At 52.2% G+C, this 27999-nt stretch overlaps 1 protein-coding gene across 8 annotated transcripts; it reads right to left on the bottom strand.

Moving 5' to 3' along the window:
- Positions 1-11: 11 nt before the first annotated feature.
- On the bottom strand, positions 12-26907 carry PLEKHM1 (pleckstrin homology and RUN domain containing M1). Of its 8 annotated transcripts, none has more exons than XM_067311832.1 (13): positions 26802-26903; positions 20975-21224; positions 19381-19469; positions 17183-17430; positions 14889-15524; positions 12840-13287; positions 10311-10545; positions 8863-9771; positions 6274-6419; positions 5724-5917; positions 5123-5186; positions 4336-4493; positions 1019-3203 (listed from the first exon to the last, which is right to left on the bottom strand). In XM_067311832.1, the coding sequence occupies exons 3-13, from the start codon at positions 19420-19422 to the stop codon at positions 3005-3007; spliced, it is 3279 nt and encodes a 1092-aa protein (XP_067167933.1). In that variant the 5' UTR covers positions 19423-19469; positions 20975-21224; positions 26802-26903; the 3' UTR covers positions 1019-3004. The 8 variants fall into 8 exon arrangements, with proteins under 8 accessions (XP_067167936.1, XP_067167937.1, XP_067167933.1 ...); XM_067311833.1 differs by lacking the exon at positions 26802-26903 and adding an exon at positions 22635-22650; XM_067311835.1 differs by lacking the exon at positions 20975-21224 and having other exon boundaries at positions 12-1103; positions 26802-26897.
- Positions 26908-27999: the final 1092 nt, after the last annotated feature.

Below are 27999 nucleotides of genomic sequence, written 5' to 3'. Positions count from 1 at the left end.
GACAGCTGTGCTCGTTGTTAAATAAACTTTAATCATTTTTGTACCGGGGTGAAAAGAAAATAAAATTTGTATCTGGCCTCACAATTGGCCAAGGGTTAAAATCAGCAGCCAGGGAGGAGCAGACCGGCTCATTTCTTTCCTCTCTTCATGAAGACCACGCTGTCCTGGTGGATTCTCAAAGCGAAAGAGGCCGAGGCAGGCGGGCGGGATGCTCTCCTCCCCCGGCGACCGCTGCGGCCTCCCTGGCTCACGGCTCACACCGCCCACTCAGCGCGGGGCCTGGAAGCCGCCGTTCAAAGCGGCCCCCGGCGTTCACACCGCTAAAGGCACAAAGTTTCATTTCGGCGCCCCTTCCCAAACCCCGGGCTGCTGGATCCGTGGTGCGGCCGTGGTTGGTTTTCCCCAAGCGGGCAAGCGAGTTTTGTGCAAAATCCCACATAAAAAAATACTGGTTTTCAGTACTGAATATCCTAAAAAACTAGAGCTTTAATCAATGTCAGTTATCCAACACCCTTGATTTGCTATCTTGCATATTTACACCCTGGAAACCTACTGCGTTTCCATTGCGAGGCGAAGCGCCTTTGAGATGAGGCCAAAGAGAACGGAGGTTGTCACCAGGGAGGAGAATTGGACCAGCCCAGAGCAGCACCAGGTTTGTGTGAGTAGGGGGAATGTTACTTTGCGAGCTGCTGGTCTTTCTCCTCCTGGTTGGACCTTTCCAGCCCTCCTTGCTCAGCCTCAGGAGGGGAGATATCCCTCTCCGTGCAGCAGGAGCACCCATGCCTTTGCGCATCACCCAGCACTGACCACTCCCGTCCTCCAGCCCTGGGAAACGGCCGCGCAGGAGCCATTCCTGGGAGGTGGGAATCTACTTTCTACACCTGCAAGGCCTGTGGCACGCAACCCCGTTTCTCCTTGCGCTATTCCAGCTTGCGGAGAAGCAAAGTGCAGTGTTCAGGTTGCTCCCTGGACACTATAGATTTGGCTCCACGCCGACGTCCGCCTCCAGTTTTTGCTGGTACCTCTGCCGGCGCTCGCAGCGGGGGCAGGACTTCACGCTGGCCTGGCAGTCGCGGTGGAAGACGGTTTTGCATTGGCTGCACCTACAAGAAACAAGGCAAAACCCCACCCTGTTGGCAACATCAGAGCAAAGACCAAACTACTCCTACCAAACCAGACCTAGGGATACTTCCTTGTCTCTATTTCCTCCAAGCCCCCGTTGAGAAAAGAGCGCTGCCAACACCTAGATGGGTCACAGCAAGTGTCAGCCACTAGTTACGTATGAAACAAATAGATAAACGTTTCTAGCAAGCAGCAGTACAAAATCAGCCAAAGGATCTACCTCCAGCAAGCACAGAATAAAAGCAGCAGCAAGCCAGTAAAGAACAACCCGCCCCGCCGACGGCTGGTTGCAGTCAGCTGCCACCACGATGTCGGCTTTTTGCAGATGAAAGAGCGAGATATTAAGCAAGCAGCGAGCTTTGCACCTTGCTTTCAGCGCGGGGGAGGCGGGGAGCGAAGGCTTTCAAGCAGCACGAGATCGAGTGAAAAGGTTTCGGGCTGAGTCATGAAAGCCGGAGAGGGTGCAGGGCAATTTTAAAGCTGCCGAGAGCGCCCAGCTCCCCGCACGCAGCGGCACCGGCGAGGACGGGCTGCAGCCGGGCAAGCCAAACGGGTAAGAGCGCAGATGCTCCCCTCCGCTCGCCGGCGCTGGGGCGCAGCCAGGGCACCCCCGTCCCCACCGTGGGACCCGACCGCCTCTGTGTCGCGCGCGGCAGGAAGCGCTGCCAGACAGCTAGCGACATTGTTCGGGGACATCGGAGACGCAGGAAACGGCTGCGTTTGCCCTGGGGATGGGCAGAGGAGGAAGGGGCGGCCAGGGAAAGTTTTGCCGTTGTGCGCTGATCCGGGGGAGCTGGGCGAGCCAGCCCGGCAGCGGGGAGGCCTCACGAGCGCTCCCGTGGGACCTTCCCGTCTGACTCAGGGCTGCAACGCAGCAGGAATGTAAACAGCCGCAAATTATACCTTGCGCTGGGCCGCCTCGGCGGAGACACCCATCTTTGCGAGGGGCGTTCACTAGTTATCTCGAGTAAACAGAAGAGAAGGCAGCGCTACCAACGCTGAGCTTTACTCCTCCTCTTCCCAGCTGCGAGCCCCCACCTATTTCACCTTGCAAGAAGCAGCAAAATGCTGCCGGGCCACATGCCAGAGGGTTAGCTAAATTTATAAATGCCCCGAACTGTGAAGTGCGAACATCTTGTGCGCACGTGTCCCGTCTAATGTCGTCAAGCCGGTGCTGAATTTGAGGCAAAAGGCATGAGACTTCAGCTCCGTTTTCCAAAGAAACAGCAGTCCTCCTGGGTGCTCAGGGGAGAGGGTAAACGTGGAGGAAGTGAAGAAAAGCCGAGTGAGGCAACCAGGCGAGAGACGACCGAAATACAACAGTGCTATTCCAGCCTGAAAGATCCTGGGACAAATCCTGCTCCTGACAGGCAGGTGCAAAGCTGCCGTTAAGCAGCATATGGGAACTGCTGCATGTAAAGATATGGATGGACAAGGAGCTGCTGCCCGGCACTGTTCATTTTTCCAGCGGAACGTTTTTCATGCAGCTTCTCCGAATTACCGGTGCCGGCTCAGCTCCTCTCAGCCGCTGCGGAGCGGGAGAGACGGGTGCAATTGCAGCCCCTCCGCCGCCACCACGAGTTTTGCCTTCAGTGAAATTGAGGTTTCGCCCTGTGCGTTTCTGAACAAGCTGCTGCCAAAAGGAAGCGACTCCTGCCTCCACCTGCGGCGCAGTGATCGCAGGAAGCGGCCGCCGCTGATGTGAAGATGAAAACGTCACTCGCCCGGCTGGGTTATTGTTAGGAGGCGTTTCAGACGCATCCTCCGCTGACTTATAGCGCGACCCAAGCAGCTGGCTGCCACACACGCGGCGGAGGGGCAGGAAGCTGGGTTGAGTCTGGCGACGATGTATTCGAGCTGCTTTCCTGCTACGAAACCCAGCTCAGCCTCCTCCACGAGAAAAGAGGTCAGCTACAAAGGCCCGGCTAACAGGACGTGAGACCTCCACCCTGCTGCCAGCAAAGCTCAACCTCGCGCGCCTGCGTGGAGCAACTCGCTCTTCCCAGGGCCCGTGGGCTCTTCTTCTGGGGAAAACCGCTCCCCCGGGGATGTTGTCATCTATAGCAGGAACGATGCTGTCCCTGCAGCAAGCAGTGATAATGAGCAATCCTGTTCAGCCGCCCGGGGAAATATTTGCAACCGCAAAATGCATGAGGCACCCTGTTACCCCAGTCCTGCAGACATTTTCTGGAGCCTTTGGATATCACTGCTTGGTTTTAGGAACTGCCAGGTCAAAGCAAAACCATGCAGACTATCAGCCAGTCAAGTGTCTAAGGCAGGAAAAGGCTTATAACCAATTCTGAATGGACCATCACTGAATAACCTGAAAGCCATGAATCTCTCTCCACCTACGGTGGCTATGCCTTGGACCAAGCAGGAAGGATTCGATACCTATTTCTTTAGAAAACACAAATCCGTATCTGCAGGAATAAACACACCCGTTCTGACAGATATATCCCAGTTCCAAATCTGCTCAGCTGCTGAACCTCGTGCTATCCAGCAGCAGTGAGCTCCGCAGGTAGAAAAAGACAGATGAAAGCACATTATTCCCCTTCAGATTTGTATAGGTCCCTGTCCAGCTCCTTTAGTGGTCTCCTCTGTGGCCGGCCTCTCTCCTCTCCGGCAGGGAATGGTCCCAATCTCTCCCCAGCACCTCCCAGCACGTGCTCATCCTTGCTTCTCCTCCCAGCCCCCTCGCGCCCTGGGACCCAGAGCACGGCGAGCCTTTTGCGGGCCGACAGCAAGACGCTGTGTAAATCTACGCAATACAGACACTGCTATTCAATCTGCAAAGCCTCCCTGCCCTCCTCAATTCAACCAACCACTTGGTCATATCTCAGCTTTGCTAGGCTTGCCCCTCCTCTCGCCCGGTACATGCCTTTTTTTGTTCAGAGAAGCTCTGAGTCACTGAAGGCACCTGATTATTGTGAGAATGTGGTCAGGCCTTGGCCTCAAAGCTCTCAGAGAAGAGGAAATGTCAGTGGATGCACAAACAGCCCTATTCCCAGTGGCCAGTGAGGACAGGCCACCCCGTGGGCACGTGCAGATGCTGGCCTAGAAAGCAGAGAGCCCCGCTCCGAGGCTCTGAGAGGGACCAAGTGGACAATTCAGATGCCTGAGAAAAGCCAGTCACAGGCCAAACATGAGGCCGTCACCTAAGAAATAACCTTGAGAGGTCTCACAACAGTGAGACGTGCTGGAAACATCACTTACCTGGTGGTTGTGTCTAACTCAAAGGGAAAAATGATGTTGCTCCGGTTACAGATCTGACAGATAAAGCCTCTCTGAGTGCACAGGTCGCAGCTGTAGACGTGATGGGAAGCAAACTGGATCAAAGACTGCAGGAATGTCTCAAATGCGCCATCGGCTATCTGCGGAGCAGGGACACATCAGATGTTAACACACAGAGCCTGTCTCTGTCTGGTTTGGCACTCTGCTTCTTCTCACATGGGAAGCATCCATGTTTCATGCTGCCAAGTAAAGATGAAGCTCACGTCCACAAGCAACCCAAAACCTCACGTGCCTGCCTTGGGGTTTCGTGTCTCAATGGGGCACCAGAGAGACTCCACAGCAGCACCCACTATCTGCCAGGACTGGGGCTTCTGGCTTCGCAGCGGATGTGAAACTCAGCTGCTGCGGAGCCTTGTATTACCATCCCCAAAATTATTTGCAATGGATAAAAGATTATATGGAGACAAGATAGTGACAATACTGTCTTAAAGAGAGGTCAAACAATTTAGCTTGTGTGATCTCCGTTGTTCTCAATGAACACAGGCCTGTGCCAGTTATTTTAGCCTTTAAGCAAATGGGCAAATTTGCAGAGTGTGTGTAATAAGAAAGAGCAATGCAAAAAGAAGAGAGATGATGAAAACTAAGTTGGCTGAATTCTTCTATTCAAGCTTAAAAAGTGCTGCTTTCTGTGCTGCTCTATGCGTTGTTTCCGCATAGAGAAACTGGGATGTTTTATCGGTGAAACTCTACAACAGTGCAAAGCTCTCACCTGCCTCAAATCAGTGACGCTGTATTTGTGGGGACACTCCAAGAGGTAGTTCCTGTGATCAAGCCTTCAAACAAGCACAGAAAATAACACATTAGATAATTTCCACTACATCTTCAACAGTCTCCAAGTAAGAAGGAGCCCAGACGATGTGGCCCCTTAAGAAAGTTACTGTAAACCTGATTTTACATCATACAACGGATCCCAAATCCTGTCATTGAAAATAGTTTGAGAGCATTTCAAAGGGGAAAAAAAAGCACATCTATTTTCCCAGGTGTTTCCTGTCTGGCTAGAGGCCTCCTTGGTTCAGGAAGGTGTTTCCTTAGTCACATCTCAATGTGCCGAGCCAGCAAACAGATGGATAACTCCTTATGGCAGATGACACAGAGCTCAAAAACAAATCCACACCCTGACAGCACCGATCCCCGATCAAAGGATTAGCAATGAGGAAGAGTCTCAAGGATCAGGACGCAATCAGGGGTGCTGGATGGCCCTCTGGGTACTTCAACTTCCCCAAACATACAGCAGCAGCAATGACAAAATAACGTCAAAGCAGGGAGAGGGGATTCAGGCCTAACCCCCCCGTGACGGAGATGGACCTCACCGCTTGCTCAGCTCCTTTAGGGCCCCGCTGCGACACATGATGAGATAATCTCCGAGCAGCTTCAGCTGCTCCCTGCTCCGGCAGATTTGGCTCATCCTCTCCACGTGGTCATACAGGCTCTCATTCACCAGCTTCAGGTTGATCAGCGGCTGGTTACGGATCTGGGTCAGGAACTTGAGAGCTTGCCGGCAAACCTACAGCAGAGAGAGAGGCCACCCGTGCGGTGCATGCGGGAGGGCTTTGCAGCGCTGCCTGGCAGCCAAGAAGGCTTGAGAGGGAAGCACAGGGGAGAAGGAAACCTCCACTGAGTGTGAAGATGTTCAGAGGGACCTCCAGGAGGTCTAGGCTACAACCCTACAGTCCAGCCCGAGGACGTGGGGTGAGTTTGCCCCTCAGCTTTACCAGATGCTCTTCCCACAGCAGACTCCACTTCTTGGGGCAGCTTGTTCCCGTCCCAACCACCCTCCCCAGGGCTGTGATGTCCACACAGCGCTCCAGGCAGAAGCAGGACCCTCTCCCCGCTCCCTGTGCAGACTGACCCCGGACTTACCCCTCGTTTCGTCAGATCCCAGTTGTGGATGAGGCGCGAGGGAATCACCATCTCATCATCCTGGTGGCAGCTGTCGCAGTAGTAGAGGCCGGAGAACGCGCAGAGTTTGGGCTTCACGAAGGAGAAGCCGATCTGCCTGGAGCAGCCTTGAGGGAGCAGAGATGAGATGGTGAGAGGAGACCTGTGCTGCCCTAAAAGCCCATTCCCATTGCTGCCAGGACAGGGGAAGACACCAAAGCCATGGTGGGGAGAGAACGGGGTGAGAAAACTTCTGAAAGGGCTGAAGATCAGCTAAAGCAAGAGCCTATGCTTGGCAAATGCTCTAATTTTTGCCCACACTATGCAGTGGAAGAAGAAAAGAGGGGATATTGGCGATGTGGGAACACATTCCCTCAAGCACCTTTTTGCAGTTAAAGGCAGTGTTTGTCAGTCAAAATCAGACAGGTCCAACCCATGGTCTCCCATCACAGTGCATTTACTGCTACAGCTGGGGCTTCCAAACCTCTGCTGTAAGCCCCAGGCTCTGCCTGGAGCAACGGAGAGGTACAAAAGCACACCAACATACCGGCACATTCGGTGAGAACTCCCCGGCCCCTTCCCCACCTGTGAGGGGCCGTGACTTAGACCACAAAAGCCCTACAGGAGCCACCTCACACGTTCTCCATGAAAAGGGAGTCTCATCCTGAATCTGTCACATATTTATCCATCCAATGGTTCAGTTTAAACTTTTTTACCAAAAGTAAACTGTGGAGACACCACAGTGGTTTGGTGGAGAACTTAAACCCTACCTGACTGCTCCATCATCTCCGCCAGTAACTTTGTTCGCCCTATTTTGCCTTCACTCTGCCCTTCTCTTTCCCATTGCCACTGCAGGGTACCAAAAACACATCCAGGATCCTCATCTGCAAGTGATGAGGTTGGGATGAATTAAACAAAAGAAGCTTTTATTATAGAGTGATGTGTAATCCAAAAGGAACCCAGCTCGAGTCTCAGATCTCGGGGGAAATCTGCAGGGCTTTTAGTCTTACTTAAAAAGTGAACGCATCTAATTCGGAGTCATGAAGACATGGAAACTCTTTGTGCTATTTTTAATGGCTTCACTTCTCTAAAATAACTGACAGAATAAGTGAATCTCTGACCTCCAACTGCTGCAGTCTCAGGCTGTGTCTGCCCTGTGAAGAGCTAGGCCAACTGATACCCTCACTGAAGATTTTGTCTTGTAGTCGTTTGCACTTTGGGGTAGCTGGAATGCGTTAGCAAAACCTACAGAGCTCAGGTGTTACTATCCGAATTGCTTTTTTTTTTTTTTTTTTAAAAAAAAGCCTCTATTTCTTCTAGTTTGTCATGCCCTGACACATAAGGAAACCACTCCTGTGCCAAAAAGGAAGCACCACGCTTAGGTGCCAGACTGGGAAAGGGGGGCGCGAGCGAGTGGCAGCGACAGCGCTTGGCTGGGGGCGAGCGCGAAGCAGAGCGAGGGCTAGGCGCCGTCGGACGCGGCAGACCTGCCCCGCGCTGGCCAGCTCGGAGCTGCAGCTTCCCAGCTAGCCTAAAAGGGAAATAAAAGCAGCAGCAGGCCAAGAGCAAAGGGCAGACAGGAACCTAACGAAACCTTCACAAAGCAACTGGGAAGTGAAACCTGTCTTTGCAGCTTGCTGCTTCCATCTATTGGTAGGTGGAAAATGCAGGACGGAGCCTGGAGGGAGCTGAAGGTAAAGGAAGAGATCAAAACCAAAAACAAGTCAACGGGAAATATAAGAAAGAGAAATTTAGAAGAACTGCTGGAAAACCTGGAGGGTACAAGAAGCATAATTGGAGCAGGAGAGAAATCTGAAGTTTAATTAACTTACCAAGATAACGAACAAATTATACCTCCCATAGAGGTCCGTGAGTGTTACCCTATTAAGCCAACCCTATTATACCTTATTAATTACCCCAGTGTGCTGAGAGGCATTAGTGGAAGTGAACGTTTCACAAAATCAGCTCATCACACCCATCGTAATATTCGCTCCTACTGGAATGCCAGTATCTCAGTGCTACTCTACTGGAAGACCAGTTCCTCCCTTGTGACTTGCATTTGCCTTTGACTGCACTTACCCCACAGATCGTGGCCACAAAATGTCCAGCAAGACAGTCCTGGGCCTCTCAGCTACATCAGGCCCGTCTAAGGTTGCCTTAAAGCCAAGACCTCCAACTCTCTATACCATGAGCCTCTTAAACAGGACACCAGCAGCAGTCCAGTTTGACTGTGGAAGCTGTTCTGGGGTGGGGGATTCACCCCTGCCATGCAAGGGATATTCCCCTGCCCAGCAAAGGCTTTTAGTGCAGGAGTCTGGAATTCCACAACAGCAGCTCCTGACTCCCAGGCCTGCAAACTGCTGCCTCCCTCCTCCCCAGCAGCTTGGCCAGAGAGATGAAGCCCAACCGAGGGGCTCTGGATGAGGAAACGATCAGCTGCCCTGCACTGGGTTGGCTGAGGGACTCCAAGCATCTCCTTAACATTGATGTAACCTCGTTAACCTTAATGAATGCAACATTAACCTCCAAGGCCGAGCTGGGCTTCTTGTATTTGAACAAGCCAACGTATACCTGCACAGATGAAGCTCTGAGAGTCCAGGCCCTTCTCCACGGGGATGGCCACCAGGTATTGTAACAAGAAGCCATTTTCCTTCACAATGTTTTTCAGGACGACCTGAGAGTTCCCATCCAAACTGCCACCCAGTGTCAGTGCCTCCTCCGCGGTCTCCAGATAGGCTGTGAGCACACTTCGGACCAACTCCCTCCACGATGCTGCTTCTTCTGCGTTCTCGGCTTGCAGCTTCAGGACAGCTTTAGATGTTATGACCTTGAAAAATGCAGGTCCCCCAAGGCTCGTGTCTGGAAGGATATCCTGGATTGTCTCTATACCATAACTGTTACTTAAAATTTTGTCATTGTTCCTCACTTTAAAGCACTTTAAAGTTTCTAATGACAAGGAAAAAATAAAAGGGACCCATGTTTTATCTACATCCACATAAAGAACAGATTCTTTTATTGCATCCAATTCTGGTTCGTGAGTTGAAGTCCAGTCAAAGCTGTTTGCAGGCATGTCGTTGTACTGGAGAAGAGCAGTTGAGTCGCTGGGTACAGGCTGGCTTTCACCACCGTCTTCTGGATACTCTAGCGTCTCCCACTCCTCTTCCTCCAGCTGAGGCCGACACTTCTGTAATGCCTCACGGATCCTGTCTAACCAGTCCTCAGCCTCATCTTGAGAAGGAGCTCGTAGGTACAGTTTTTTCCCCAAGAAAACCAGCTCAAAACGGCCATCAGAGTGTGTCAGTGCCAGTGACTCACACCGCAGCAGGGAATAGCTCTCGACACAGATACGGTCCTCGTGGTCCAGGAAGAGCCTGAACTCCAGCGGCGACAGCTCACAGGAGAACTCCTTCCATATGCCCATGGCTCCTCTCCGCTCCAGGCTGCCCAGTTTCAGGAGCCCTCGGAAAGGATTGGAAAGACCTTTGGGAAGAGCAGAGGTCTCAGTATAACCAAAGGGGAAATCAGGTGGAGAGAGAAAAGCCAACAAGCAGCTCACACATGCACACACGTGACAGCCAGAGGCATCACAGCTGCTGAGAGAGCTGATCCTGGTGGAAGATGGGATGGGGCAGGAGTTTAAAGGATCTGCTTCCTGTGCCTCCATAATCTGTCCACATGCGTTTTGTCTCAAATCTGAGAATGGGAGGGATGGCATAAAAGAAATCTGTCCCACAAGGTGGACAGAGCCATGGGGAAGAGAGGCACCCAGTGCATCTCCCCTCCCCTTAAAATGTTTTCCACCAAAGCTAACCTAGGCTCAGTAATGCTGAGAGCCCAAAGTAATCTGTCACTACTGACTTCTGGAGCTTTTACTGATGCCATCAGCTCAGCAACAGCAAATAGCTGCCTCACAAACAGATAATAACTTGAAACACCCACCCCAACCCTTGAGCGTTGCCCAGAGAAGACGTACAATTACAGCAGAAGATGGGACACTGGCTTAGCAGGGGAACACATACCCATCTGTCTGCGATGCACAACGCTGAAGCCCTTTTGTTCTGGTTCTGGCGACAGTTTGGGCTTCCCGGTATCCGAGGAAGGCACGGACAGCCTTTCCAAATCAAGAGCACTAATCAGCCCTGTGGTCGGACCCTCTTCTTCCCGATCCGGCGCAAAGCCATTGATGTCGGTTGCGCTCTCTCCTGGAGAGGGCCTGTAGAAATCATCTTCCGAGATCCAGCTCTTTCTTTTCTGCTAAGAAGAAACCCATTATCAAGCCCAGGCCCTTACTCCTCAAACACACATGTCCACAGTGACCCTTCTGTGGGAACAAACCCCAAACCAAAGCACGCTGATTTTGGCCACTCAGGCACCTCTGTAATAGGCCGCACACAGTCAGAGGGTAAATCACATTTCAGCGAGCTAAAAGGCTGTTTAGCTAATCACAGCTCTGTAAGGCTGACCACAGGATGTCCTCACTCGGGTGATGCAGTGAACTGCATCATGCTGGGAGGTCTTCATCATCACACCAACCATCCTCCCCACGTTGATCATGGCTACACAGACACTGATTTCTCTGATAAACCCTGGAAGAGACCGCATTTGCAGCTGGTAAAATTTGCTAAGCCCTCACTGAGCCCTGCAGAGCTCCAAGGAAAAGACCTGTACAACATCTTGCCAAGTCAAGTCACTGCCTGGTTCTCCTCTCCAGGCAAATCACTTTCTGACCATGGGCTTTAGTTGAGTGCAATTTAGAGTGCCCTTTAGCTGCCACTTCAGGGCCAAACGCACTCGTGGTATACTGCAAAGAACTGGCAGGTCTTTAAGTCCAAAAATACATATTGATTGGTTCCTTCTCCCTAAAATCATAGAGGGGCTCAGAAAAAGGAGCACGTTCCTTGCAATAATGGGTATCACATGCAAGATCTTTGGTCCAGTCAGTATTTCCAATGGAGATACGGTGAAATATTAGCACTACTGTAGAAGGCACTGGTACAAGCTCACCTGGAGCAGTGGTATAATCCATATTCCAGGAAGAATACAGACTGGGAAGAGTACAGAGAAGGATGTCTAAGATGAAATGGGGAGCAGAGACCTACATCTGAGAAGTGGATGCTACAAATATCTGTTCTGATTAGATCAGGAAAAAAAGAAATGAGGCAGAGAAGGCAAAGGAAACCTTTGTTTCAGCATTTCAGAAGGACCCACAGGGAGAAGAAAACTCTTTAAGCTAAAAGAACACATGGCTGTAGTTTATCTGAGAGTTTGGCTGGCGAGAATAGACTGAGGTTCGGGGACAGGCTCCCCAAAGAAACAGCAGGAGCAAAACACAACCAAGTTCAGGACTCCCGCAAAACGGAGCAGCCGCTCTAGACATGGAGCAACCCCTCCAGGGCTGCGCCCCACCAGGAGTGACCACTCGATTTTCCTCTCGTGCTTTCAAAGAGCCTTTTATCGTGACCACGAACTAAATCACAGCAGGATCGTCATTGCCACCCTCCAGTGAGAAGTGCGATTTCCAAAGTATAGGAAGACTCTGTTTATTCTCCGATCAGGAATGCAGGTCGCTCCATGAGTCATGCGAAAGCAGGAGGGAATTTCCTGTTGACACCGTATGTTATACATAGATTAGTCAAACTGGCCCAACTCCACGAGGAAGCAGCGGAAACAGGATAACTGGGAGAGAGCCAAAAGAAGTAAGGACCAAACAGAGAAACCGTTGAGGGGGATATGAAGTATATGCTCAGCTCACTAGGGTGGAAAGATGAGTCAGTCAAAAGTCAGAGTTAGACACAGGACAGGACTGTTCAAAGAGTTTCCTGGAAGCAAATGCAAGTGCATCACCCCCTTTGCAGGCAACAATAGGTGAAATTCACTGATGTTTAAAGCTAACCTAAGCACCAGCGAATGCCATCCTGCTTTGGGACCAGATGTGTCTTGGGAATCTTTCTTGCTGAGAAACTGCAATTTTTTTCCTGCCCAGTCAATGTTTTTACCTCCTCTCATCCGGATCATTAACTAAGAAAAGTCCCTTGGCCTCAGCCCATATGAAACTCCACTCTTTGGCTGTTCTGTCAGCTTACACAGAGCCTAAAGTCAGATTTGTGCAAGAGCTCATCACCCGTCAGATATCATTAATAAAACAGAAAACCTCCCAGTGCAGCGGCTCGTGTTGAGGACTGGGCAAGGAATGACCTGCCACAAGGGGTTTCAAAAGTTTTGATATTTCTTTTGCCAGGGAACATTTACTTAGACCTAATTTCTCCCAGGCTGGTTGCATGCACAGAACTCCCAGGGTCCAAGAAGGTGTGTATGGAGCGCAGAGCACTTTTCATCACTACTTTGCAGTGAATTTAATACCTATGCACCATTTGCACCAAAACGCTTGATGGGAGAGTACAGGCAACACAGAAGATGAGCAGTCAGAGAACCCAGAGTCTACTCAGAAACAGCCACCAGCTTTATCTTCCTTTTTCATTGGATCTCCTAGTCAGCAAACATAAAAACAAGGACATTTAAGAATACAGCAAATGAGCTGTACCACCTACCGGGCAACCTGATGCTGGGCAAAGGAGGAATTCTGCTGCAGGGCTGCGGACTGCCTGGCTTTCCTTGCTGCCACTGATCTTACTGGTGCCACCTTTATCTTCTCCGTTCATACTGCTGAGCTGCTTGGATGAAGCACTAGCCGTGTTGCCGGCCTGTGGTGTGTCCGGCTCGGGCCGGGCCGGGTTTCCGGCCCCATCAGAGGAAGGACCAGTTACCTTGCTGGTGTTTGCCACATCACCCGTGCGAGCAGTGTGTGGACCGTCTGCATCAGGAGGCGGTTCGGAGCGAGCAGAGCTCTCCGGTGCGACATTTGATGGTGCCGGGGTGGCCTTCGATGCAGCGGGGGGACAGGTGGACTGCAGCGGGGAGGACTCCAGCACGCTAGGGATGAGCCGTCCTTCCACGGGCTCAAGGCTTAGCTGGGCTTTGCTGAACTCGGACAATACCCTTAAAAGAGAAACATCGATCAGATTGAACGTAGCTACATTAACCAGAACGTCAGGGGCCCCGACAACAAGTCATTTGTCCCCTCTAAAGCACCAGTCGACACTATAGCAGGAAAGGATCCTTCCTTCAAATTATGGATTTCCTAACTACACACGAGTGTACTTTAATTTGCTTCTGATTCATTACTACTAACTGAGGGACAGCTCTGAATACCCCCCACAGCTCCAAACCAGTGTACAATCCCTCAACACGGATCCAGTACGGACCACGTGCCAAATTTCAAATGTTTTTGTAACTGTAACATGCAATTATTAGTGGAGGCTGGCCAAACAAGATGCTGTTCCCATGCCCCTACTTTGCTATCAACTAGGTCAAATTAAACCAGCCCAGATTAAAATTTAAAACAAAGTCTTTCCATCGTGAATTTAATCAAATCAAGGAAGGTTCCCTTCGGGATTATCATAAGATACAAAATCCTAAAAGTAGGGAACAATGTTGTTATCGATGAGGAAGAACAGATTGCGGCTCTGGTCTAAACCACGGGGAAGGAGCTGGACAAATAATCACCTTGCCAAAAACTGCAGCTTCAAATGCTCCAAAACTCCTAATGAATTTGGACTGATGCTGATAATGCTTTTGGTCAAAAAAATATTTACAGAAAAGGCAACATTTCACTTGAAAGTCTCAAATTGCAATTCGACCTTTCCATTCAAAACGCTGTTTTTGTTACAAAATCTGCCTCTATTTTTTAAACAGGCATAAAATAGCCAGAAGAAAAAAGGTTTTAAAGTCACTCAATATCCTGGTCAGCTGGAAACAAAGAGTTTTTCCTTTTGTGGGAATTTCAGTGTGCTCGCTGTTTTAAATCAATGTATAACAAAGCCTTTTTGGTAGCAAACTGAAAAAGCACTTGCTCGGCTCTGGCCTTCTATTGCTCTACAGCATCTCCAAAGCAAACTGCAGTTAAAGGTGGCCCTTCCTCAGCAAATAAAGTAAGATACAGCAGCCCTAACTTTGTTCCTGGGTTTGCAGCCCTCTCTGAAACCAAAATTGGGAAGGGTGCATTTGCCAAACAGCACCCCAAGGCCAGACTCATTCAGAGCCAGGTTAGCCAGCACATCCTTCATTTTTAAGGTGATAGCAAACATTTACTTTCTGATTACTCAGGGCTTATACAACCTGCTGGAAATCTTTGTCCTCCCAGGCTGAGTGTTTTGCAGAAATAAATCACGGGGACGACAAACTAACAACCCCCTTCCCTTGAATTATCTGCACAAGCTGCAAATTATAACTCTTTTCTGTGACAGAAACCATTTTTTCCTCCTCAGAAAGCCTCAGAACAGCCTCAAGCACATACCAGGGAGCTGCTACATTTCTGAAACCAGGCAGTAGCATTTTTCTGATGTGCGCTCTTTTTCCTTGGCACTAGCAAGACATGTCAAGCATTTCTTCTTTTTACCTTTCAGACTCTTTCCGGGAGGCAAAACAGCTTATTGGAAATAAACAGGGAGAAAGCTTTCCTGTTTATAGAAGGAAAATAAACAGAAGCCCAGGAGAGGGTTAAAACTCACTGTAAAGAGCAGGTTTGGGAAAAGACTCACTCTTGGAGCGATCTGTCCAAGTCCTCGGCAGTGGCCGTCCCCAGGTCAGAGTCGCACGAGAGCGGCTCCTCACTCCTCTCGGGACTCCTGGTGCAGTGAGCCTGCAGGATGCTGTCGGAGCCGAGGCTGGAGGACAGCTGGGAAGAGCTCGTCGTGTTCAGGCTCAGAGAGGACGACGTGAGCTTGATTTTGTTGCTGCTCTTGTCAATGGGCAGGATGGAGGGTTGAATTTCAATCTCGTCGGAGCCTGAAGACTGTGAGATCGAACCCAGCGATGCCTTTCTCCGGGGTTCGGATGCGGAGGATGCTAGGGGCTCCAGCAGCTCCGAAACAGGACACAGTCCAGAGAGGGACAGAGGGGTGATAGTCCACTCATTCAAAACTGCCGATTTATAAGACAGCTCAAAGGTCAAGGATGTTAAGCCCTGCAAGTAGCTAAGGAGAAACTCACACTCTTCGGCATCTAAGAGCAGAGCTGTCGACTGGTAATATTCAGGCAGCCGGGACCTCTCCCGGAGCAGCAGCTTCAAGTAACACTCCACGAGGCCATCGTTCAAAGCCAGCCTCAGCCAGGCCCGGCAGCGGCCAACGTCCGTATTGATAAAAACTAATTGTTCCAGCTCTGAAACAATATTGCTGGGGAAGGAAAGAGAACAGAAGAGAACGTGAGCAGCTATTTCCAAATCACCACGGCATACCAAAGGGCCAGATCCTCCATCACACCACAGGTCATGAAAACCCATGGGCTGGGCAACCTGAGCGTTGAGACAGCCAGAAGACAGGGCATGGGTGTGAGGAAGAGCACCTGAAATCCTGCCCGTCTGACGCTCTTTGGTTTGCACGGTGCGGCTGCTCACCGCGGTCCTTTAGGCTGCACGTCGCTTAGAAAAGAGGAACTGTCCAAACTGCTCTGCTACGGGGAATTTAAGAGTTGGGTCAAAACAGGCTTTGCAAAATCTCTCCTCCATGGAAAATGTGGTTTCCTATGGAGAAGAATGAACTCCTGAATGCCCCAAACATGAATATTTTGGCTATGACCCCAGCCACCCCCAGGAGTGCCTCTGTGCTCTGCCCCTCTCTCTGGCTGGAGACATCTCCCACACACTGCTTGTTCCAGCCCAAGGAAGGGAGCACGGGGGCAATTCCCGTTGTCTCTGTGCTGTGGTGGGACACAGACTGGCTGGATACTTGTTCGTAGCAATGCATCTGAACCCCAGCTTCAAATGTCCAATTAACTGGACCACAGTGAAAATATCCAAGGAGCCAAAAAACAATCACAAGGTTTGGGTAAGGTTAAGCTCCTTGACTAGTCTCAACCCACTGATTTCAAGTACATTCCCCCAAAATCTAATACACACTTGCTAAACCCTCTGGCCCCAGCTCATGTCTCAGTAGCTGATGCTGCAGCCATTAGAAAAATTAGAGCAAAAGTTTTGAAAGGTTTTTAATCTGTCTCTCAAAATGAAGAAAATGTTCAAAGAGCACAAAAATATCCCCCACAACATGTCAAACAGTTATTTGCATCTACTCTTTCATAATTCAGGAGTGGCTGGTGGAGTCGGATTTGGATGAGGCTTTCAAACCTATTGGCTTGTCGGCTGGTACTTGGTGTGGAAAAATTCTGCGCAGGGAGTGGTTCAAAAAACCTAGCAAATAATGATAGTTATACACACGAGAACCCCACCAAGTTCACAGATAAGGTCAGTGTTGTTTTTCCTGTTTCATGCATGGAGAAATGGAGGCAAGTCGTCCCCAGCAGATAAATGGCGGAACAGAGACCAGACCCTGCACCTTGCATCCCTGTAACCCACCACTGCTCTATACCAGTGCAGTCACTGTGCCCTGGGTGCCACCAGGGATATGACGTCCCAGGAAATGGTCTGGCACCCAAAAATAGGTAAGAAAGGAGCCCTGAGCAGGCAAGGCATGGTTTCATTCCTGGTGCTTTAGCCCTCCATCCCTCACACATGTAGAGGCAGTGCTGATACCACTGGGTGCCCGACACCCAACCTCACACCACCGCTTGGTATCACAGGGGCTTTGCTCTCCTACGTATGTCTCCCACTGGTCCCGGGCAGCCCAAGCCCCCTGTCCACCAAGACACCCTGCGGGACTATCTGGTCCCTCCAGCTTTTGGTTGGGAGGTATGGGGAGGGATAACGACAGATCTTTCTGTCTAGCCATCTTTCTGTTTGTCATTCCCTGAATTTTGCGGCTTCTTGCACCTCTCAGTGCCTAAAGGAGGGCAGGAAGCCTGAGCGTGCAAACGCCTTTCAGCTGGGACAGTCACTCACCGATGCGTGATGCTCTTCAGCAGGCCCCAGAAGACGGGCTGGGGAAGAGGCTCCCGGCCTCCTGCCTTCTTCCCTTTTCCCCCGGCCTCTGCCTTTATATGCTTTGCCTTCAGTCCGTGCACAAAGACAGCCTCCAGGGCGCTGCAGAGGGTGTTCGCGTTCCCATCGTCGCTGGTTACAACAGCATCTGAGGTTACATATTGCTTCTGCAACGCCTTGATGGAATTCACCAGCTGCTTCTTGATCAGCTGCAAGATAAGCGGAAAGTGCTTGCGTTATAAAGATAAGGATTAGGAAAGACAACACGGGCTCCGAACTGCAAGGTTCATCCCGAGAGAAGTACCATGCAATTCTTGCTTCATCCACGTGCTTCACAGCGGCTATTAGAGAACACTGTATTTGAACCAGGCAAGCTGGGGGACTCATGCTCTCGGCATCACAGTTCACTTGGCTTTTTTAATGAGTAACTTATGCAAATGATGCTTCCTTTAGCTCATGTTTCAGGGCCCACTGGGTTTACAGGGTTGCCTTTAGAGCGTGCAGCACTTCCTCTATATACATCAAACTGCTTACAAGGGTGGGGAGAAAAAGAAATCAGTTCTTTCCAGGCACTTGCTCAGGGGAAACAAATGGATTACACAAGCATGTGTGATAAACGAGAAACACTAATGAGGTCATCCTTCATAAAGACTGTGATACAACTTGAACCCATGCAGAGGAAGCAAAGCAACACGCGGCAGCGCTAATGTGTTCTGCTAGCAGAAGACAAATGGATTGATCTTCCTTGTGCTCTCAGCAGCCTGTCTGTGCTGATTAACCGGAGGGCACGGCGGGGACAGGCCCCCCAAAAAGCGTCACAGCAGATGTTTTTGAAAGGCTGGCTTGCGGTGTTAGCGGCTCTCCTCTGGGAGCGTTTGCAGGCTTTGAAGCAGTAACGTGGGAATTTTACATTCCAACAGCTTCGCTTCCCTCTTTCTTACAACAGAGTCAAAAAGAAGTAAATTCAGTGAATTTCTCTGTTTTATGCTGGCGGAGAAGATTTTTTTATTGCAGCTCAGCCCAGATGTCTCAATCAACATTATTTAAAATGAAAGCTGAACTTCCCACCAGACATTTGGCAAACACTGCAAATTCAGCAGGGACCGTATCAAACACTTCATGCTTCAGTATCAATCACGCAGCATTGAAAATTTTTGCTGAAAGGCACCAGTCGTTCTGACTGAACAAAGAACGGGGCAGGGGAGGTTTTGATTCAAGCTGGGTTTTCAGATGGGGTGTTGAAGGACCAGCATCAGAGGGAGACCGTTCCCCATCCTTCTTGCTTATGGTCTGTGTTACAACAGTGCCTGCGTACTCATCTCTAGCCATGTCTCCTGTGTGAGCCATACAGGCGCTCTTTATGTTCCGAAACACTTTCTGAAATGATTTTCCCTCTCCAGCAACCTACCTTTCTTGGCTGCAGACAGCCCCTATTAGATTTCCAGCCCAAATTTTTTTTTCAGCAAGGGAAATGCATCTAAATAAGATTTACAGCAGCTCTGGTTCAGGGGTAACAGCTGGGGGAGCACATGCTTTATCCCTGCCTGTAACACCCAAGTGCGGACACCCCTTGCAGCAGGGGCTGCTTTACAGCTGTCCTGTAGATCTGCTAGCACAAGCAACCCGCCTGCGAGCAGCAACCGCGGGCCAGCAGGATTAAAGAGCGCAAACGTTTTTATCTGTAGCGCATGAGTAATTCTGCTGTAGGATGAATTAAACACGCAGTCTCAACCGCTGTGTTTGAAGCTCGCTCATTAAACGTGTTTAGACTCCAGAACCTGGGCAGAAAAAGAACATACAAAGCACCCTTGAGCAGCAAGGCTCCTTCGCCCAGGTTTAACGCTTAGCGCCTTTCCTGCCCCACACTGGATCCTGCCATCAAGGGCACAGCCCAAGGTAGAGTCTGGCGTGATTTAACTCACGGCCACCCACTGCTAGTCTATTTACTCTCACTCGAGCAACCGCACACACTAGACAAAGTATCCAAGGATGCTCTTTGCCAGAAAGCACAAGCCACACTTAGCTCACATAAAACATCCCAGTGCAAGCTCACAGCATGGACGTGTTCTACCACATCCCGCGTTCGCTCCCTGCCAGTAACTGGAATCGGATCGTGAATAACCTGAGTGGGTTGGAGAGGGTCGGGGGCTCTCACTCACCTGTATGACTTCTTTGGGGTCCTCTGTGTGGCAGGAATGCATCTCAGCTCCTGCTGCTCCCCGCTCCGGGCGCTGCGTTCACATGTCACCTTTGGGACAAGGAGGAGGAGCACGTTTGAGCTCTGAACACCTATTCGATTTACGTATAATTCACCTGCCATGCGAAGGGCACCCGGAGTCACGCAAGAGGCATAGATCACATCCCTAGATGGCTTTGAAGTGCTCACGGCCAGATGACTGCCAAGTTCAAGTCGGGACCCACCCAAGACCACATCGAAAGGCATGATGCTTCACAAGTAGTAGTAGAGTTTCAGACAAAACAGAGCGCGGCCAACAGTACGAGACCAAGAGGGAATAACTAACCCTTACAGGCTGCCCACAAGCAGCCCAAAACCTGGGTGAGATGCCAGGCTGAGGGCTGGTCAAGCCAACAGAGAGACGTGCAGGGTCAGGGACTATTGCTCTTCGGTTTCTACAGCGCCCGCAATGACAAGGCACCGGTCATGGAGCACGGACATCAAAACACATGCATTTAGCAAGAGGGTTTGAATGACGGGACCGAAACATGTGAACGACGTTGCTGCTGCAGTGGCACAAACAGAAGGACCCCAGGTAGAGGTGACAGCAACTCCTCCCTCCGGTACTCCAATGCTGCTGCCGAACCCAGCCGAGAGGGACCACCCTAAGAGCTGCCTGGACGCTTGCCCCCGGCAGAGAGCTGTCCGAGCCCTCGCACACTGGGAACCCAGGAAGGAAGGGCATTGCGAGCGTTAAAGGTTTTCTGTAAGGTTTTGAATTGCTCCATTCAGAGGGAGATGTTTGACAGTCCAGGATCTCCCCTCTCCTGGGAGCACGGACAACAGGGCTGCTCTGTTGCAGCTGTTTCTCGCAGAAGAGAAAAAATCAGCGCCCTCCCGCTACAGGAAACCCTGGTAAAATCCGAGCACGCAGCGGCAGCCTTGCTGGATTTATCCCTAACAGGAGGGTGTTAGCAGAGAACAAGGGACCTTTAGCTCCTGAATTTCAGCCTCCTACTCCAGTTCTTGGGAGCCGTGTGCCGAAATCTAGATATACCTGGAGGCCCTGTGAACAAGGGTGCACAGCTGTCAGCAAGGCACCCATCCCGGGGCTGCATCCCGACTCAGACGCAACACGCGCTGGAGTTGAGAAGAATTTGAGAGCGACTCCAGCACCAGCTACTGCTCTGAAGCTTTCAAAAGACTCAAGGGATCAGAGAGCTGGTTTATTCCCCTGAGTCGGAAGCGTTTGCTACTGCTTTGCCATTGAAGCAGAGGAGGACAGAGGCCAGCAGGATGGTCCCAATGTATGCCCAGGCAGAAAAAGGGTTTGGTACAGCATCAATACTTCAGATTTGACTTCCTAGCCAACAAAAAAATCCTGCAGCTTTCCCCAAGCAGAACTAAGCTGACAGCCTCAACCTGCCCCTCTCTCCGCATCGGGAGCTGTCAGACCCAGGACTGAAGCTCGGTTTGCGGACAAGCACTTGCACGGCAAACGCCAATCACGAAGGCAAAGGCAGCGCAGATCCAGAGCAGCCCAAACTCGGAGCAGCCCACGCACACCCCACACCAACCTGGACAGTGCAGGCAGCCGGTCCTGCTCGCAGCAGGCTCAGGCAGGTCGAGAGCTCTTCGGTGACAAACTCTGGGTTGATCCTCAGCGCGTTCAGAGTTCACAGGGAATTTCATGCAAAAGGAAACTGTTTTCGCCACTACTTGTCATAAGATTTCCTCTCTTTCGATTGCAACATAGAAACGAGGGGACGCAGTGATTACGGGAACATTAACCTCTGGCTCAGATGCTCAAGTCGCTGCTAGGGGTTTCTGCAAGGAGAGAGGGTGTCGAAAAGACACCTAAGTGACAGCAGCAGTAGATGAGGACTACAGAGAGCCATCCCCATCTCTGCCCTATGCTGCAGTAATGTATCAGAGATCCAGCCAGCGTCCAGCTCCACGGGGCTATGCAGGCTCTACCCCACATGCCACCAGACCCATCACCTCCCGTTTACATCCTACAAACTAGTCACATCACCCAACACAAATTCAAGGTGCAACAGCCACTGCCACCCTGCTCTGGGTGGGAGACGCAACCTTTGGGCATAGGAAGACATTTCTGATGGCACAGCTAAGGAGCCCGTGTTTCGGCTCCAGGACTGCACCTGCCTCCTTGGTCTTGGCATCAGCCACCACGGTGTCCCAGCTGGCCTCCACCATGACTGCTGTGGAAGGGGAGCAGGTGATGGCGCAGTTTTTGCAAGGACCTGCCCTGTTTTTCAGGAATTACTGAGCAAGCAGGGGCCGGGAGCTTGCCAAAAGGTTTGGCATTTATTCAGCAGCAGCATGACTCTGCTCATCCCCATCACCGACCGTGGGCTGCACAGTTTGGGGACCTGGGGACCAGGTTGTGCTGGTCTACAACACCCCCGTGCTATGGCTGGGTGGGAGCTGAAGTACTTCCCGACCATACTGGCAGCAATCCTCTCCAGCCACATAGGCTTGGAGGTCAAAGGAGTTTGGGAGAGACTCCAGGGCCAGGCACCGCTCTGAATCGCTCCAGCAGTCTGGAGGCAGGACAGCGAGTCCTTCCCAAGCTGGGACTGTGCTGGCCTGTCTAGCACAAACCCCAATGGAGGCGTTCTCCAAAAACACGAGCTCCTTTACCAGAGTCTCCTTCAGCATCTCCGGGAGCCAAGACGCAGAGGAGGACATGTGCCGCCTTCACCGCGAGCAGCTCGGAGGGACTCTCACCCCCATCCTGACCAGCCCAACCAGTTTCTTCCAGTGCTGTGATTTCACACACTGAACCACACCGCTTCTGTCGGGACAGCATTTTCCTGAACAACAAGCACAACGAACGTGCCACATCAGCAGCTCAGAGGCGGATTTCATGTAACACCAGTCTTCGGCAAAGCACAGAGAAATCGTATCGGCAGAGCTGGCAGCTGGGCGGCCAGCGGCGCTCTGCTAGCCGGCTCTAAAAGCAACAGGCGGGTACAGAAGGACTTCCAACCTGTCCCTGGAAAGCCACCACCGTTGCTTTTGCTCTCAAAGCAATAAGGCACGGGACGGACGCGCGAATGCCGAGACAAACACATCTGCAGCAGAAAACCCACATCATTTCCCAACGATCATTACCGTGAAGGCTGCACAGTCAGACCAAAACAGCTCAAATAAGATAAACAAAATAAAATGGAAAGAAATAAAACCGAAAGCAAGCTTGTGTGGTTTACCTACCAAGCAAGAGAGCGATCTCTGGTGTAACAGCAGAGCTGTTTATTTACCAGAATGCCACAAACCAGCCAGGTCTTCGGGAATTACTTGTTAAAAGCAAGTCTATCCAAGAAGAGGCTAAGACCCGCTCCACTCAGTCCTAAAGCTTGGCTCTTCGATCTCCCGACAAGCGATGTTTTCCGAGTTATAAATAAATGACAGGTCACTGCTCACACTTTGTGAATGGAAAACAACAGCCGACGATGGCGTTAACTTGTGACTCAAGGCCTGGAAGCGGAGCCAGTCATTTTCCAAGCACGAGCCTTGTGCTAGTCACCCTCCACCCAGGGCAAATTAAGGCTTTTACAGGATAGTCAGCCCAAATACCTGTGTCAGTACAGTCTTCTCCTCCTATGGAGCCATTTTTACCACCAGGAAAGCTTTTGCTTTCTGCAAGGACCCCCTGCGCACCCAGCCAGCTTAAAACGCAAGCCAACCCCTGGCAGAGGTAGCCCAAAACAGCAAAGCCAGCTGCTCCAACGACTGGGGCTCAGCTAGCTGCAGGATAAGCCCCCTAGGAAACAGTCCAGCAAGGTTCGCCGAGTTTCCCGTAGGAAGCGGGAGGCCTTGGTGGCTGGAGCAGCGGTTACAAGCCCAGCTCATGGCCAAGGGAAGACCCTCGGGTCCACCAGCATTGCAGGTCCGACTCGATCTCCTTCCAGACAGGAGCAAACCATCAGCCCCGTGCTATTCACACAACGCGAAGTACGATTCCCTCTGCACTAATAAAGATATCAAAACGCCAGCTAACGGATGAAGCCAGATCATCCCCTCCCTGCAGAGGGAGTCTCATGACAGTTGATTGACAAGTGATGGAGAACCGAGCAGGCTGCGCGGGAGCACCCAGGCCTCCCCAAAACCTCCTCGGAGGACTGCCGACCCAGTACAGGGCAGCCCGGAGAGGCAAAGCAGAGGCTAAACTCCCAGCTGTGCCTTCGATTGCAAAACCACGTTCCTCAGACACTCAAAGAGCAGAATTTCTTTTAGGTTGCTATACAGCCCTCTAAAAGACTGCAATTTGCCTAAGCTATAGGGAAGGCCAGGAGCGAGCTTTCCCCGCAGGGGAGCTAACAGATGAACTATGCAAAGCTGAGGAAAGTTGTGAAACCCCCTACATGTTGCAGCAAGACACTCCCATATTTGCACTCTAGATTTTGAGTCATTTCTAGTCACTAGGGCTGAAGTTTCTCTGCTAATTTGCTGGCCATCTGATACCGCAGGGCATTCACATACTGCGACCGGGGAAATAAGGCATTGCACTGTTTGAAAGCAAGTGAACAAGAAGGGACTGGCTCTTTAAACTCTGCATTTTCTGCTCGACACCAGAACTGTCCAGCTCATTGACAACAGCTCATTTTAAATGGAATAATGTCATTTATAAAGAACATAATGCACTATTAATCAGAGAAAGCTATATAGACATTGGCTGTCTGTACATGCTGGGTCCTCCTGGGAAGGGCTTGGCAGGCAGAGAGCATCTCTGCACAGGCTACAGCATCTCTAACCACTGTAAAGACCTCTGGGATGAACCTGGCTGAGAAGTTTGGGGTGTCAGTGTTTTCTGCTATAATAAGATATTAGCGGATTTAAGCAACGATCTAAGGGACCCCATGGAAAGGAGCATCTGATCCACAGCGTGGGCATGTGGCAGTAAAAGCTCTCTGCGCACGTGACACTCATGTGGCTGAAAGATCATGCCAGCCTTGTAAATACAAGGCTGAATCAGAGAGTGTGATGACCGCAGGCAGCTCCAAGAGCAGGAACGGGGCACCGCAGTGCGGGGAGCCCCGGGGACGTGGCCCCGCTCATCCGCCTCGCAGGTGTGCAGTCTGAGGCAGCGTCTCGAAGCCCACTGCTTTCTCCAACCCAACGCAGCAGCACACGCTGAAATCTCGCCGCTCCCAGCCCAGGTGCCAGCAGAGATTGTCAGAGGACTGAATTCCCCGATGCAGTTCACTGCCCCACCGCACAGATCGCAGCCAGCTCAAGGACCGTGTCTCCCAGGGACAGCGTCAGCTCCAAGCGACTGAAACTATGGCACAACCCTGACGTGGCAAACCAAGGGCCAAGGAGGCCTCCAGGCCCTTTTGTGGCTGCTCGCTGGGCTGGGAAGACAGCTTCGTCGTAGGGGGCTTCTCGCCCTGCTCTCAGGGCCTTCTGGAAAAGCAGCAGACTATAGCTTTGGGCAGCTGCTGTAGGGATGCAGGGAGGAGGACATGAAGCACACAAGCACCCTGAAGCTACTGCTGCTCCGACCCTCGCCAGAGTCAGCTCAAAGGACGGCTGCACACCGCAGGGAGCTCTCCTCTCCTCCTCACCCTGTTGATCCAGCTGGCTCTTCCCTAGCCTCTGCCTCCAGAGAAGAAGGAGAGGCTGAAAAGCTCCAGTGTAACCTCCTATTCCACTTTTCAAAGACGTGTGACATCCTCTGTGGGAGGAAATGGTTATGGACAAAAGAGAAGTAATCCATGGAGAGCTGACACTCTCCCTCACACTTCTGCTTCCAGCTTTGCCTTGAAAGCAAAGATTGGGCTTAGCATATGGATTTCGGTCACCCCAGCTGGCCAGAAAGATGCCACTGGAAGTGAAAGTCATCACTGAACAAGACACCCCACCTTGTTTCAGCCTTGGGAGAGGCAGCAGCACTGGGGCAAGGGGAGAACGAAAAACGCTGATGAAGTTCACACGCGACACAGACTGACGTGGTTTATAAAGGGAAAGGCCTCAGAGCCATCACATCTCTGGGTGGAAATGTGCATTGAAACATGTGCATGAAATAACAGGGGTCAAAATCCTCTAAACGCCAGGTTTTACTGCCAGAACATAACCGCAAGGTGGGACACGCAAGAGCAGACAGCAATCGCTCTGGAGGGGATCTCAAAAAGGCCCCGGGAATAAACACAAATCACTGAGGCAGCACTACGAGGAGAAAAGAGGGATTACCAAGGCTTTCAGAAAAGGTGGTGGTGCCTCTCTGTGCAGGACCGGTGAGGCCTTAGCAGGGAGCCAGTCCAGCTCCAACATCCAGACTTTTTAGAAAGACACCTCCAAGTCGCAGACATCGGGAAGATCCACAAGGGAGGGATTTCCAGACCGCAGAGCAAAATAAGGATTAACCACGTAGAAGAGGTGCCTCAGTCCAAGTCTGTCCCCACAGAGGAGGTTTCTGAGGCTGGTGAATTCTTTGACTGGCAAAAACAGGATAAGATTTGCCAGGGAGTAAAGCAGCGACAAGAAGGGGGCATTTTTAATCATGGAAGCAATTAAGAAACGACTGAGAGATGTGGTTGATTTTCCACCACCGTGTTTACCTCTAGGCTGAATTCTCTTCTACAAGAGTGGTTTTAATACACCATCAGAGCGACTGACAGGAGCGTGCGAGCTTTAGCTCCGTGTTACGTTTGCGGAGCTGTTTTAACCTAGCAGCCCTTTAAGTCTGCGAGGAGAGAGAGCAGCTTAAAAAAGCAGCGAGACCGTGACAGGCGTGACACAGAGCAGATAACCGGGCACGGAGCACCTCTGCCCACACGCCCAGCGCCCGGCACGTCCCGAGCAGGGAGCCGGGACGAGCCTGCCGGCAGGCCGTGCCCACGCTCCGCGACGGGCCGCAGCTCCTCGCAGCCGTGGGAGGCTGCGCGCCGGGCACCTGGGCGAGCGGAGCTGCCGGGGGGGGGGGGGGGGATTTGGGGAAAGGGCAGCACCCAGGGGAAGCGGGGTGAGAAGGGGCTGGCACCCCCTTGCATGCACCCCCCACCCCCCTGCACCCCCAAAGCTTCCCCGCCACCCGGCACCCCTCTGCACCCCCAAACCGCCGCCGTCCTGCACCCTGTCTGCACCTAACTCATCCCCCTCCGCTCCCCTAACCCACCCCCACCACCCTGCACCCCAAGGGGGGGGGGCTGAACCCACCGCCCCCCCCAGCCCCCTGTTCATCCACCCCACCGCCTGCACCCCCGGCCCTCGCACCCCCCACCCGGCCCGCTGTGCCCCCCAGCCCATCCTCCGCCCCCCCCGACTCGCCCCTGCCCCTCTGTTTTTACCCCAACCCCCCCCATCTGCACCCCCACCCCGTTTTCACCCCTCACCCCCCGTCTGCCCCCAAGGTCCCCCCTCGGCCCCCCCCCCGCTCACCGGCTCCGCGGCCCCGCGCCTCCGGCTGTGCAACCCGGAAGTGCCGGCCGCGCCGGGAGCGCGCACGCCCCCCGCCCCCCCGTGACGCCAGGACGTAGCGAGGCGGGGCTTATGGGCCACGCCCCCCTCGAGGCGGGGCCGGAGCGCCGGGGCGCGCGCGCACACAGGGACACACACGCATGCGCACACACATGCACAGGCGGGGCTCACAGGCACGCGCACAGTCACGCGCGCCTACCCGCACACGCGGACGCACAGGCACACGCGTTTGCACACGCAGGGCATGCACGCAGGCACATGCAGTCATGCACACGTACACGGACACATGCACACACGTATGCACCCAGGGACACATTGCACACTCATGCATCCGCACACACTTGTACACACGGGGCAGACACAGGCACACGCAGTGCTGCACGCACAGATGCACGTATGCACACGCGTGCATCCACGCATGCTTGCACACATGCGGCAGACAAACAGTTGTACGCACACGTACATGGATGCACACATGCGCACACAGGGCAGAGGCACACACGTGCACAGGCATGCGCACACAGGCATGCCCGCATGCACATGCAGCCACAAACACACGCACGTGCAGGCAGGCATGCACACGTGCACAGACACACAAGCCCAAGCCAGCACACACACAAGCGACACACAACTGTACAAACATGCGTGCACACATACACGCTCACTGAGGCACATACACATGCACACAGGGCACATCCCAGCACGGTGAGGGGCCCAAGCGACTCGTTCCCACACTTTTGGCAGGATCCTCATCTCCGTGGTCCCTCCTGTAGCCACAACACGTGTGTGCATGCATGTGCACAGCCCCAGACGCACACACACGTGTGTCATGCATGCTTCCATTCACTCACAGGATGCTCACACTCGGTGGAAAACCTGCTAATTTTAATAGTAAATTCTGAAGTCGTTCCCTGGCGTCTACCACAACTTTGTACAGTTCCCGAGGTGCAGTGTAGCCCCAAACCCTGCGTCAGTCCATCTCCTCTGCCAGCAGCTCCTCTTACTTCCTAAAGAGAAGAAAAGAGCAGCCGTCAAGCTGGGCTTTCCCCCAGGTGGTGGAGGGAGGGTGAAGGAGGTAGCGCCCCAATGTGCTTGGTGCCCCTGGGGAAGTGGGAGCGATGGACCCCCGGCACGGCACAGCCCCGCAACCTGCAGCGAA

This window comes from Apteryx mantelli, chromosome 28, assembly GCF_036417845.1.
Source record: "Apteryx mantelli isolate bAptMan1 chromosome 28, bAptMan1.hap1, whole genome shotgun sequence".
Taxonomy (NCBI): Eukaryota; Metazoa; Chordata; class Aves; order Apterygiformes; family Apterygidae; genus Apteryx; species Apteryx mantelli.
This window is presented reverse-complemented; position numbering and strand designations above follow the sequence as displayed.

Excerpts from the sequence above, each read along its gene's own strand:
- PLEKHM1 (XM_067311832.1), bottom strand. The coding sequence starts at position 19,422 with ATGCATTCCTGCCACACAGAGGACCCCAAAGAAGTCATACAG. Across the intron at positions 15,525-17,182 it reads CTGAAGAGCATCACGCATCG|CAATATTGTTTCAGAGCTGG; the intron begins GTGAGTGACTGT and ends TTCCTTCCCCAG. Across the intron at positions 3,204-4,335 it reads GAGTTAGACACAACCACCAG|GGACAGCATCGTTCCTGCTA; the intron begins GTAAGTGATGTT and ends TGCTTGCTGCAG.